Genomic DNA, 12,466 nt, shown 5'->3' on the forward strand with positions numbered 1-12,466 from the left:
CACCTACAAATAGAGGTGGCTTATTTGTGGATATGTTTAATCGATTAAAATTCGACAACCCAGATCTAATGCCAATTGTTAAAAATAGTAGACCTTATATCTCAAACCAAGAGGGGGTAAATTGGATTTAACCTTTTTTGAAATCTTTTTCAAATCTTTATCAGTTCTTGAATCTTGAAATCAATAATCAAAGATAAATGAATCAACTAAGTAAAGAAAGATGAGAGAAAGATCAAAGCACACAATAATTTATATTGGTTAAGCTTATCACAAGCCTACATCCAGTCTTCTCCCAACAACCTGAGTTGAGAGGCTTTTCACTGAATCAAATTTGAGTTGAGAATATAATGAAACTCTCAATTGCTATCCTCACCACACTCAAATCAAATCACAACACAAATAAGAGAGGAAAACACTCACTCTCACCTCATACAAGAGATTAAAACCCTTAATCTCTAACCTAGCCCACTCGCACAGGTGCTACACAATGTAGAAAGAATGATATACTGATCAAAACACACTCTTATAGTGCAGGTATATCAGCAACAGTGAAGTCCACTTGATCTTAAATGAAGCTTTGAATGTATGATCACCAATGAAACTTGAAATCATCCAAGAACTATTCCTAAGAGACTCTGTACTCAAAACATAGAAAGTATGTTAGTATTTGAAAATTAAAACTTTAATGAAAAATGTCTCAAGTCTAGTTTATATAGAAAATTCAAATCCTAACTCAGTTTAATCAGTTACGTTATTAGCATAATCTATTATGCTTTTGCCTTTGTTTTAATAGATTATTGCACATATATAATCGATTATTTCCATATTTATGCATATAACTGCTTCTTCTAACAGACTTAACAGATTAAGCTATATGTATAATGGATTAGACCTTAGTTTCTATTTTAATCGATTATAGAACTTATATAATCAATTTTTGCCACTTAGTAGTTAGTCATCCATTTGCCTTTCTTAATAGATTATGTTATTTATAGAACAAATTATGCCTTTCTCTCTGTTTTAATTGGTTATGTAACTTATATAATCGATTATAATAGAGTGGTTTGCTCATGTTTAGCTTTCTAAGTATTCTGGCTTAATCTAATGAATTATATCACTTATGTAATCGATTATTATTACCAAAAACTAGCTTTTCAATCTATTATAGGCTTACTTCACCACTCGTGAATGGATTAAAACTTCTAGCGCTAACATGTTGAAGATTTAAACATTTTTTATGTCATTTTGTTGTTCAAGAATGATTAAAACTATTTCTAATCATTTAAACTTATTCATCATCAAAAACCAATATGTATAGAAGCTAGGTTCCCCCTATCAACATACATGATTATGGTTATGATCATTTGTGGTTATGGTTGGTTAAGGGTTTGTGTATGCATGAGAATATGTTTTTTATTATATTTGTGATGGGTTTTCCTTATGAATGTATTATATATGTTGTGTTAGGTTATCCCAACAGAGGGTTTGATGCTAAGAGAGAACAAAGTTATAATGCTTGGGGTTTCAATGCAAATATATGTTGTAAGGGTGTGGTGATAATCATATACAATATAATTGCGTTTTATTGGTGTATAACATGTTAATGATTGCATTTGGATGATTCAAATGATGTAATATATGTATTAGGATCAGTTCATAATGGTATGTGAGTCTTAAATACATGCATGATGTTTTTGGTATGATTTCTTGTGACCTAGGGTTGTAGTATGAATGTTTTGAATGCTTGAATTATGTCTAGGATGTGTTTTGATTCGGCAACAATCAATTATCTACGCATTGATGTTGAGTATGGTTACGGTAATAATCAATTATTTAGGATGATAATCGATTATCCTTCATGTGTGACGTTTCTAGGAATTTTTCACTGAGATAATCAATTATAACAATATTTTCTTGTGAAAACGTCAATCTTTTCGAGAATAATCAATTATCACTTATGATAATCGATTATCGAAGTGCATTTTGGTTAAAAATTACAAATTTAAGGAAGAATATATGGGACCAAAGAATGACATTGGTGGTTATGTTCAGGGTTAAATTTGACTTGTGGTTTATATCAGAGCATAAGTGAGTGTTGGGATGTACTTGAGCATGTGATTGATTAGCATGAGAGTGAAGGATTTATTTACTTGCTCTACCTAGTAAATCCTGGTGTTATCTGTAGATAGGTGCTTCATTTGCCTTGTGTGCATAGGAAGGGTTGTTCGGGTATTAAACCTTCCTTGTGTGGAGGTGATGGTGTCTTCCTTGTCCTTGTGTGGTAGGATTACATTTTCCTTAGTTGGATTGCGGGACTATCGAGCGTATCTATATTGGTAATCTAAAGATTAAGTTGTAGGAGCGACTACATTCGATGAGGTAGCGTACAGGAGTGAGACTGACTCTTTCCACTATGGTGTTTATGGTTTAGTGATGCTCATGCTTTGTTCATGACTAAGATGGCCATGGTGGTTATGTATATATGATGATGATCATAGTATGGTTTAGAACATTAGGAATTCTATTGTTATTACCTTTGGGTATGAGGTGGTTGTTTGTGGTTGATATATTCCATGTGTTATATCTTGTTTTTATTATGATTGTTTTAATGGTGGCTTACCCCATATGTGTTTGTATTGTGTGTTGTGAATGATATTATCGGTAATGATCGTATAATGTGTTATATGTGAGCAGATATTATCGGTGATTGTTATATGTCTTCTTATCTCTCAACATCCTTTTGTCCTTTGTGTTATGCTTTTGAATAAATATTTTAGTGTTGACATATGTTGCACAAATAACAAGAACAAAACATGAGAGGTACTCTTTCGTACAACATTAAATGTTTTGAATGTTTTAAACGTTCATGATCGTTAAGCACATTGCGTGTTCAAAACATTTGATCACATGTCAACATGTTTTGATAAATTGTTAAAAGGAAAAGTGTTTGGTATGCTATGATATGATCTTTTAAGTCTTTTGTTTGATAACCCCGTCTAGGCATAAATATATCGTCTAACAATTCTTAGCATAACTTAATGTTCAAATGCCTTAACATTTTGATTAAGTGCAATGATGATTAGACACTTCGTCAAGAGTTCTATAGTGTTTGGCGCTCTTTATGACTTAAGCCTTGAACATGTTTAAGATACCAAATAATTGTGTATCTCTTAATGGCGTATAACATGTTTTGTCAAACGCTTGGTGGCTCAACACGTTTGTATGTTGAACTTTTAAGCATTAGCGTTTAGCTTAGCATTCGGTTAGATTATGTTTCCATAATATCAAACCCATAAAATCTTACCACAATCATTATATTCTTTATGTTTATCTCGTTGAATGTTGTTTGCTAAACTTCAAAATATGAGTTGTTGGACCATCTTGTATCTCTAAACAATTTTGTTTCAACATCTCTTATTGACTTAAGCGTCAGAGAGTCTTTACAAGCAGATCTTCCTTTCTCATCAACGAGGAGGCCTTCTTCAAATAAAAGAAACAATCATAGCACCATTATAATTTTATCAACTGTCCGAAAAGTTCACACTCAAGTTTCAAATAAAATTATTTACTAATTATGTCATGTTAACTTTATAACAAGTATTTTAATTATAATTTTATTTAAAATTATTTTAAAATGTGATAATATTAGTATTAATAATTTTACTATACTCATAAAATCAATAATCTAATTATATTATATAATAAATTTGAAACTAAAATATAATTAATTTAAGATTTCAAATTTAGAGAATAAAATAATATTTAGTTCTATTTTAAAATAACCGTTTTCATATATGATGTCATACAATATAAAATATTAGTTTAACTATTTAATAATCAATAAATTGAAACAATCTAATCCAACTTGGTTAAAATTTAATTATATATATTATAAATCTCCACATTTTATATATCAATATTTTAATGAAATAAAATAAAATCAGTTTACTAGATTAAAAATATATGTCAAATCAATATTGATTCAGAATATCAAGATAAATAAGTAAAGAAACTCTGTATCAAGAAAAACTTTACTAGTTTTTAATTATTAGTGAGGAACATAAGTAGCTTTTAACGAGAAACATAAGTGAAGCCTGTTGACAAATAAATCTTTCTTTATTGAGAATTATACTTCTCCAGGAATTCAGAGTAATAATAAAAAGTAATCATAATAGTAATAATAAATAATAGTTTAAAAAAATCTATAACTCATTATTTTCTTTAGTGAAGAAATACGGTAACAAGATAAGACTTTCATTTTAGCTTTTCTTAGAGGGAATAGATAAGAAGTTGTAAAATACAATTTCGTGATTATTATAATCAATTCTTAGAAAAGATTTTTCTGCCTTCTACGAAAAAACGCAAAAGTGAAACGCATTAACTTTAGAGTTCCACCACCATGTGCAGGACTCGGATCTATATTTCTTGACTGTTTGTCTTGCAAGAAGCTTCAACGAAAAAATCACAGAGAGAGACGGCAAAAATAAAACGCGTTAGCTTTAGAATTCTACCACCAAGCGCAAGACTGGATCTATATTTCTTGACTATTTGCTTTCAATATTTGCAGCAATTCCAATAGTACTCTTTTCTATCAACAATTTCTGCTTTCAGTAATGACCTATGAAGCAGAGACAATAATACGAAAATACTGGACAAAAATAAATTGTGTACTGCACTATAGTTAATTGTATTATATTATACTTAAAAAAAATTGATCCATTTTTACTAAAAGTTCAGTATATTATTTTATGGTTTAGTTTTTAAAAATTAAATTTATAACAGTTTCAGTTCAGTTAACTCTAAGAATTGTATCTACTCTTTCTTCTTCTCTAGTTCTCGTTCAACTGTTTCATCTTGTCAAGAAAACGTTATTTAATAATAAAATATTAATAAAAGAAATTGTTCACATAAAAAACGTTATTTAATAATAAAATATTAATAAAAGAAACCGTTCACATAAAAAATTAATAATGAATTTTTTAAGACAATTTTTTTATCACAATTTTTTATATTTTTTTTATCAATAAACATATATTACTTTTTAAATAATATTATTTTAAGTAATAAAAGTAAAATATATTTTTCTAAATTTAATTTTATTAAATGATTAAGTAATAGAAATCATAAAAGAAAAAAAGACTGTATAAAAAAATAATATTTTAAATATATTATATTCTTTAACATATTATTAAATATGTAAAAATATGTTAAAAAAACTTTTAATGATATTAAAATGTGTGTAAGCGCACACACTAAACTAACTATTTATTTTAAAAATCAACTTACTTTAAAATAAATATCAATATTATTATTTTTAAATGATATTATTTTACAGACTAAAACTAAAATATATTTTTTAACGTTAAATTTATTAAATGATTATATAATGAAATATCATAAAAAAAATAGTAATATAGCAAAAATAATTAATATTATAGAAATATCAAATGAAAAAAAAATTAACAAAGATTTGTTAAAAGTAACTTTTCTACTATCATCTTTTATTATATTATAATAATTAATAAATATTAGTTTAATTTTTACATAACAAAATATAAATAATTGATTAATAAAACAATTTTATGAGACAACAAAATAAATATAAATAAAAAATTATTTTAAAATAAAATAAGTAGATAAAAAGATAAAATAAATTATACGCACGTATAAAACAAAAAAAATATAAATAAAAAATTAAAAAAATAAATATAAAAGTAAAATAATATTCATGACAAAATAAATATAAATAAAAAATAAAATAAAATAAATTCTATACATATAATAATAAAAGAAATATGAATAAAATAGAAAATAATAATATCAAATAATTAAAAAATTAATTTGTAAGACACTTATAAATAAAATAAAATAAATATTAAAATAAATTTCAATTAAAAAGAATATGTATTGTTATATTATTCAGTTTAAAAACTAGTATAATTCAGTTTAAAAATAGTACAATTCAGTTTAAAATTAGTATAGGTAGTAGTTCAATTTAGTTTATATTGCAGTTTAGTACAATTTAGTATAATTCAGTTCAATCCAATTTGATAAAACAAAAAACAGTTCAACTGCTTTACAGTTCAGTTTGTCTACTTTATTTAGACAAATTAAAATAAACTTTTAGTTCAGTACAGATTTTAGTATTCCACTTCAGTTCTATTTATCGCCTGTCTAATACTATTTGATGTTTGTCTTACTTCATTTTACCTCTCTTTCTTTTCTCCTTAAGGTCACGCCACTCACTTTCCTGCCGTAATAACAACTATCTCTTACTTTCCCACTAAAATCTACAATCCTGGCTTCATCCTTTAGAGAACAAAGATTCGGACTTTGTGGGATTCGGCTTGTTCCACTGCTGTCAAGGGCAAGGTCGCAGTGTGTCCTGCCGTTGTCTGCGTCGCGGTGGCGCTGGTGGTCATACTGAAAAGAGTTCGAGGTATTGAGTGCGACTCCATTTGGTTTCCGATTTCCTTAATAAATTTGAGTCGCGTGTCTTGAACATTCTCCGGCGTATCCTCCGGTGTGTCAAAGAACTGGACCTTATCATCTCCGGCATGTCCGAGTGTATGACCGCGTCCGACGCCATCATCCATCACACCCCTTCTTCATCTCATGCAATTAACACATACGATGTATTTGTGAGCTTTCGTGGTGAAGACACGCGCAACAACTTCACTAGTTCTTTCTTTGGAGCTCTCCGTCGAAAAGGCATTGATGCCTTCAAAGATGACGAATATCTCAAAAAAGGTGAATCCATAGCACCCGAGCTGCTGCAAGCCATTCAAGGCTCTCGAGTTTTCGTTGTTGTCTTCTCAAAGAACTATGCTTTCTCCACTTGGTGCTTACGTGAACTGTCAGAGATACTTAACTGCGTTAATACTTCAACAAGAAGTGTTTTACCTATATTTTACGATGTTGATCCTTCGGTGGTGCGCAAACAGAGTGGATGTTATGAGAAAGCATTTGCAGAACACAAAAATAGATTCAGAGAAGATAAGGTGAAGATGGAGGAAGCTCAAAGATGGAGAGAAGCTCTCACACAAGTGACCAATCACATTGGTTGGGATATCCGAAATAAGTAGGTACTCTTCTCTCAATTCAATAATTAATCACCTGGACATGATAGAAGGTATCAATTGATTTGATGACAAATCTAGCTTTATTGATATTTGGAAGTGCTTCACAAAAATTAAACTGCGGTGGCCTATATATACGGTATTCTGCATCTTTTTAACTAGTTTTGCTCATAGGCTAATCACAATATCTTATAGCTTTCTACGACTTTCTTTATGCTAATTATGATTTGTCTTATGTCATTATCTAAAAACAGAGGTTCAGGAGGAAACGTGCACATTGAGTACAAATATATACTAGTTTAATAATAATAATAGTTTGACGGTTAAAATTTTTTACGTCATTATTTTATCCTAAAAATGTATATACTTTTTTCATGTTGTGATGCGTGATGTTTTGCCTTCATTTCATTTAAATTTTCAGGCCACAAGATGAACAGATTGAAGAAATTGTTCAAACCATAAAAAAAAATTTGGGACCAAATATTTTAAATCTTCCAAGGGATGAACTAGTTGGGATAGAGTCTCGAGTTCAAAACTTAAGAAATATTTTGCGTTTTGATCTCCTTGACGATGTTCGAGTTGTCGGAATAAGTGGAATGGGTGGCATAGGAAAGACAACTCTTGTTCGGGCTTTATATGAAAGAATTTGTCATCAATATAATTATCGTTGTTTTATTGATGATGTAAGCCAAATATATCGAGATTCTAATTCGTTAGGCATACAAAAGCATTTAATTTCTCAGTGTCTGAATGAGAAAAATCTAGAGATTTGCAATGTTATTGAGGGAACATGTTTGGTGCGGTCCAGACTGAACAATGCTAGGGCACTTATAGTTCTTGACAACGTTGATCAAGTTCAACAACTGAGGATATTTAGTGGAAACAGAGTCAATTTGTTGCGAGAGTGCTTAGGTGGAGGAACCAGAATCATCATAGTTTCTAGGGATCAACAAATATTGAAGATCCATGGAGTGGATGATATTTATCAAGTTCAACCGTTGAATTGGAAAGATGCTATCCAACTATTTTATAGAAATGCTTTCAAAGGTAATTATATTTTGAGCGATTATGAAAAGTTGGCACCTGAGATACTATCACATGTTGAAGGCCATCCCTTAGCAATTGAAGTAATTGGATCATCTTTGGTTGGCCGAAGTTTGTCACAATGGAAAAGTGTATTGGCTGCGCTAAAAGAAAATAAAAGCAAAAATATTATGGATATTTTGCGCATAAGTTATGTTCAACTGGATGAAAAAGACCAACAAACATTTTTGGATATTGCTTGCTTCTTCAATTCTTATTATAAAGATGTGAAGGAAATTCTAGATTTCCGTGGATTTCATCCTGAAGATAGCATACAAGTGCTCAAAGATAAATCACTCATTACCAAAGATCCCTATGGATTCATACATATGCATAGCTTGCTAGTGGATTTGGGCAGGTGTATTGTTAGGGAAGAATCACCTAAAGAGCCTATAAAGTGGAGTAGGTTGTGGACACTCAAAGATCTCCATGATGCTATGTCAGAGAACGAGGTAAAGTTAAATGTTTGATTATAAATTTTAGATTGCAATTATTTTAGAATTTAAATACTTCAAAACATACATCTAACAATGTGCGATGTTATAGGCAACTCGAAACCTTGAAGCAATAGTTGTTAAATATAACTGGGAGTGGGATGATGCTGAAATCCCAGGTATGTAAACGTTGTATTGTGACAAGAAATTCCTCTGTTTTATTGAATGAGAAACTGGCTAATATATAGCCTCACCTAAGGTTAAAGAACTGAAAAGAAAAAAACTGTCCACGTATGTAACCTGCAACTTCCTAATATTATCATAGACTATTCAACAATTACAAAACTGCTCCTAAATTTACGGAATCATGCAACTGATTTACAGATGAAACCATCAAGGCAGATGGTCTATCAAAAATTAAACACCTGAAATTGCTTTATGTTGGGGACTTGGAGTTTTCGGGAAGTCTCAGTCATCTTTCGAATGAACTAGGATATCTTATTTGGAAGAGATATCCGTTTGAGTGTTTGCCTCAAAGTTTTCAGCCACACAAACTGGTTGAGTTAATCCTGAGTGGGGACAGTATTCAACGACTGTGGGAAGGCACAAAGGTAGTGTAAATTAATTTTTTATTTGTACTTCTTTTAAAAATAAACAAAATAAATGACAAACTTTTTATTTTTAATTCCTTTATTCTTTGATTAATTTATGGAAAAAAGAAATTAAAGAAAACCCAAGTGTCACTATTAATTTTGTTTTTTTTTTGCCAATCTCTGTAGCCGTTACCCAATTTGAAGCGTTTGGATCTCTCTTTTTGCAAAAGTTTAGTTGAGATGCCCGATGTAGCAGAGGCCCTAAATCTTGAAAGGATAAATCTTGAAGGATGCATACAGCTCGAAAAACTCAATCCATGGATTGAGAGTCTGAGAAAGCTTGTTCTTTTGAATTTGAGAAACTGCATAAAACTAGTAATCTTACCCAATACTATATTGGGCCTGAATTCTCTTAAATATCTGGATGTCCGTGGTTGTTCAATAGATAGTAAATGCTTACTAGATGAGGCAAGGAACGCAGAGCACTTGATCAGCTGTTTGTCGCCCTCCTTTCTTTTCCCTTGTTTGCGTGAACTCGATCTAAGCTTCTGTAACTTAGTTAAAATTCCTGAGGACATTGGAAAGTTACATTGCTTAGAAATACTAAGTTTAGAGGGAAACAATTTTGTTGAATTGCCTAACCTCAAGGACCTTTTCAGACTGTATTTTTTAAACTTAGGGCATTGCAAGCGATTGAAATACTTGCCTGATCTCCCTTCACAAACTGTCCTGCCCTCAGAACCTTTCATACTGCCGAGATTACCATCTTCAAAATTTGATTCACTTGATTTTTGGAATGACGATGAGGTAAGTGATTATCAAAGTGCAGGATTAATCATTTTCAGCTGCCCAGGATTAGTTGAGATTGAACAGTGCAGGAGAAAGAGTTTTTCATGGACAATACAAATTCTTAAGGTGTGGATGCTCTTTCCTTCCTCTTGCCTTTGAATTTTTTATTTATTTATTTTTGTCTAGAAAACAACTACTAACGAATAACTCTGCTGGTACAAGGCGACCTACTACTGGCCATTCTTTGGAAGTATTATGCCTGGAAGTCAAATACCGAGTTGGTTCAACAATGAGGGTGTGAAGGTGGAGAAAGAATTTCTAACCATTGGTCCACCTCCCGTTCCGCATGACAATAATTTGCTTGGTGTTTTGTATTGTGTAATATTTCGTCTAGACAATGAAACCGAAGTGAAATATTCAAGAACAACAAATTTTCGAAACAAACAAATTCCAATGGATTTTAGAAGAGATCTAGTCATTGACCAGTCAGATCACATGTTGATACAGTATATCGATGTTTCTATGCGGCCCGGATTTGGTATAAATGGTTTTCAGGTCCATCACAAATGGAGGTCGAATTTCGAAATGTTGGGTTACGAGAATGTTGTTGCGGCGGATGTGAAGAAATATAAGTATCGCTGGGTAAATGAACAAGACTTTGATTACTCATTGCCCAGATTTGACAGCTCGGAAGCGCAAGTTTTCCTTATTTGAAGAAAACGGTTAGCATCAAAGTGAAGAATTGAAGCCTTTATTGAATGTGGAATGTGGAATGTGGAAGTATGATTTGCTACCATCTAACCAGGGAGAGGCACAATAGAAGCAGAAGCAGCACTGCATTCAAATTCCCCTTGAATAGGCACAATTCTTCTCTCTTCTCAAGATATAGTATTGTTTATTGTAAAATCTACTCGTTTAAAAATTAACAAGGTGAGACCATATTCTTATGGTCTCTCCTTACACGATACATTCGATTACTCTTTTTTTTTTTTTCATTTTGAATTCACATGAACATCAGGGACTTAATTGTGACAGATTTTAAGTGTAACTCATGGGGGTACTTTAATATTACTGTCTCACAATAACTCGCATACGCAAAGTTAACATTAAATAAACCACTGCAAACCCTTCTAATGTCATATTTAAATCAGAGAAAACAATCGAGGATAAAAAAAAGGCTTTGTTACTATTTATGGGGGTCGGTAGAGTTTTGTTTGCTTCTTTCGAGTTTTACAAATACATTTCACATTTTGATCAAATTCTTGATTTTCGTTTGGTTTAAACCAAGATCTTTGGTTTACCACATCCAAATATGATTAACACAGTTGTTTAAACACAAATAAAAAAATCAGTTTATTGTTAGTGTTTCAGTTTGATTTGCATTGTATAATACTGCTTTGAGTGTCGTAATTTGAATTACCAAAAACCAGTTTTACTGTTAGGGCTTCAATTTATTGTAATCGGTTAAAATGTTCATATCCAATAACAAAGGCTTTGAAATTCCATTGATCAATTAGATTTAATGAAAGTTTTCAACAAATAACAGGTGTAACTAAGTTCATTATGATTGTGCTCCAAAGAACATCATCATGTCCGAGCTAAATATTGGTGAGTTTTTCATACTATCTTTATATAGTTGTGCATAAAATATATATTAAAAATCACCACATATTATATATCAACAAAATATTTTTAATAAAATAATATCAAATTTACGAGATCTAAAAATATATATCAAATTATTATACTAGATCTAGATAAGTAAAGAAAGAGTCTGTCAACAAGGTTACTATAGCTTTTATTAAAGAGCAACATAAGTAAAGCATGTTGATGTTTTTGTCTTACTTCATTTCTCCTCTCTTTCCCTACCCCATAAGGTCACTCCCTTTCCTTCACTGATAACAAAGATCTCTCACATCACCACTAAAATCTAATCTGGGCTTCATTCTTCAGAGGACAAAGTTTAGAACTTTGCGGCATTCGGCTTGTTCCACTGCTGTCATGGGCAAGGTCTGGGAGCTGTTGCGGCGCTTGTGGTGTGCCACTGCAACTGTTTTCTTGCAAAATAAATTGATTTTGTATGTTTGGACTTATAAGATAAAAATCCAAGATTATAAAAGGCGCAAATATAATTCTAGAAAATCCTATCTAAAAGGATTCTAAAATGATCTACAAAAAGGATCCTTATCCCTAAGATATTTCTAAATAAATTTAGAATTTTAGAAGTGTTTTAGAAATCCCTAGAGAATGAATAATGACTCTTAGATTAATGTTGTGGTGGCAAGATCCTAACCATTGGTTGAGGAGGTGCTACTAGTATAAATAGGGGATGATTGTATCATTTGTAAGCAAGTCAAAAAGTTTAGAAGCATTCAATACAATACAACAAGCCTTTCCTTCTCTCAAAATCTTCCAACCTCCCCAAATTTTTAAACACTTCCTTCAAGCCTCTAAAATTTCCTCCCAACAAAGTGGTATGAAGAGCCAT

The 12,466-nt window shown here is 31.0% G+C and overlaps 1 protein-coding gene across 1 annotated transcript; it reads left to right on the forward strand.

Annotated features, from left to right (window-relative positions):
• Positions 1–6,289: 6,289 nt before the first annotated feature.
• Positions 6,290–11,169, forward strand: LOC108339058 (disease resistance protein Roq1). Its single transcript, XM_017576209.2, has 6 exons — positions 6,290–7,081; positions 7,501–8,614; positions 8,709–8,775; positions 8,981–9,207; positions 9,376–10,104; positions 10,201–11,169. Exons 1-6 carry the CDS (start codon positions 6,558–6,560, stop codon positions 10,690–10,692), a joined length of 3,153 nt encoding a protein of 1,050 aa, XP_017431698.1. The 5' UTR covers positions 6,290–6,557; the 3' UTR covers positions 10,693–11,169.
• The last annotated feature ends 1,297 nt before the right edge of the window (positions 11,170–12,466 follow it).

Source organism: Vigna angularis, chromosome 5 (genome assembly GCF_016808095.1).
Source record: "Vigna angularis cultivar LongXiaoDou No.4 chromosome 5, ASM1680809v1, whole genome shotgun sequence".
Taxonomy (NCBI): Eukaryota; Viridiplantae; Streptophyta; class Magnoliopsida; order Fabales; family Fabaceae; genus Vigna; species Vigna angularis.

What these genes read in the sequence shown, in the direction of transcription:
- LOC108339058 (XM_017576209.2), top strand. Translation starts at nt 6,558, where the DNA reads ATGTCCGAGTGTATGACCGCGTCCGACGCCATCATCCATCACACCCCT. An exon ending in ATGCTATGTCAGAGAACGAG is followed by an intron (nt 8,615 to 8,708) that starts GTAAAGTTAAAT and finishes GCGATGTTATAG; the next exon opens with GCAACTCGAAACCTTGAAGC. An exon ending in GGATGATGCTGAAATCCCAG is followed by an intron (nt 8,776 to 8,980) that starts GTATGTAAACGT and finishes ACTGATTTACAG; the next exon opens with ATGAAACCATCAAGGCAGAT.